The sequence below is a fragment of the Trichinella spiralis genome, assembly GCF_000181795.1.
Source record: "Trichinella spiralis strain ISS 195 chromosome Unknown Scfld4032, whole genome shotgun sequence".
Classification (NCBI taxonomy): domain Eukaryota; kingdom Metazoa; phylum Nematoda; class Enoplea; order Trichinellida; family Trichinellidae; genus Trichinella; species Trichinella spiralis.
Window position 1 is genome coordinate 1 of NW_003530971.1, and position 1,690 is coordinate 1,690.

At 33.1% G+C, this 1,690-nt stretch overlaps 1 protein-coding gene across 1 annotated transcript; it reads right to left on the reverse strand.

Moving 5' to 3' along the window:
- Positions 1 to 75: 75 nt before the first annotated feature.
- On the reverse strand, positions 76 to 1,382 carry Tsp_14753 (hypothetical protein). Its single transcript, XM_003367576.1, has 2 exons — positions 1,051 to 1,382; positions 76 to 622 (listed from the first exon to the last, which is right to left on the reverse strand). The coding sequence occupies exons 1-2, from the start codon at positions 1,380 to 1,382 to the stop codon at positions 76 to 78; spliced, it is 879 nt and encodes a 292-aa protein (XP_003367624.1).
- Between the last annotated feature and the right edge of the window lie 308 nt (positions 1,383 to 1,690).

Consider the following 1,690-nt stretch of genomic DNA (forward strand, 5'->3'; position numbering starts at 1 on the left):
GTCTTGAATCACAGCCAAAAATTTCCGGAGGTAAAAAGATGAGCGGGGATAACCAAATAAGATAGCAATTCCTTCCTAAAACTTTGAGCAAAGGTTTTGATGGCGGAATGTAGTAATGTTGACATAAGTGAAAATAACATGATCAAACGCAACACGTTCATCTAGACAAGGTGCAACTAAGTTTTTATCGTTTTCAAAGTCATTCAAAGTCGGTAACCATTTTCCAGCCAGAGAGCAAAGTATATTAAGTTGAGAACAAAGTTCAAATGCAAGCTCACTGAAGTATTCGATACAAAACCAAAGATCTGATAGCAAACAGTTATTATCATGAATATGAAGAATCACATTCGCAAATGCATTCAATGTATGAGGTCGTTGTTCATCGTTATACAAAGCTTTCTGAAATTCGGTCATATTGGCATACAATTTACTCGAAAATTTCATCACATTAGATAGAAAATGCACTGCTACATGCATGCGTTTATGTGATGCTCCAGGATAAAGTTGTTCCATAACCTTCTTAACGATGCATTTCACAAATGCACTAAACTTTTCATTTACGTCGAACAACGTTGACAAGCCAGTTAAAATTGTACTTTCAACTGTGAAAATTTCAGTAATGCTAAAAAATTATTTTTTCAACTGATTTTACATAAATTCACAAAAAATAAGTAATTTTGCGTAAAATAATATCAAGTAAGTTGGGTAGTAGAATAATAATGGACTTTTCTCTGTCTTGAAAAATAATAGACCCAATTTTATATTAGCAAAATCACGTATGACAGCTACACTTACAGCTCTTATGGCACTTATATGAAAAAAATTTTTAATCTCAAAAATTAATATATTTCATGACGTGAACAGTAAAAACGACAAAATAATTTTCTTCAATATGACAAAAAAATAATGAACCTAGCAAATATTTTTGTAAACCGTTTTTACATTAAAATTATGTATCCTGTGTAAAAATCTGCATCATTTTAACAACATATGCTTTGAAATTATTTTAAATGAAAATGTTTAAAATTACATAATATTAAAATATCTTACCTGTATCTTGGAAAATTACTGTAATAAAAGTTCCAAACGTTTTCGGCTAAATCGTCATCCCACATGTTTGTTTTGAACAAATTTCCAAATACATTGAAAGCTAGAATTTTTTCCTGGATATCTTCGCTTTTCCAGTGCTTCTGGTATCTCTTCAAATAATTATTTCTGATGAAATTTTTATCAAATTGCTTAAATCTCAAAAGTTCGCTCAACGAAGCAATACATGCCCGACGTAATCGAGTGCGTCTGGATAAAGAAATTGCTTTAAGTGGATCCGGGTTTCCAGAAATTTCATGTAAATCCACTTCATCAATTACTGAAATGTCGGACATTTGGGTCTCGCTCGAGAGCAAATTACCGGGCAAAAGTCTTTCAAAAATCAATTGGTGTTTCTGCCTCCTTGTAGCTCAATGATCGCATCATTTTTTGCAGAATTGCGTGCACCACTTTTCAGCTTCCCTCACTGGATAGAAGTTTGATCAAGCATTTGCCAACCGTGGATTATTTACCCCCTTGAATCTTTTAACGTGCAAATTTTAGGGATTAAACAACACCCCATAAAAATATCAACCGCTTTGCCTGTCACACTAATTTTTGGGACATTGGCCAGCCTGGGTTTTATCCAATACCCTTGGGAAAA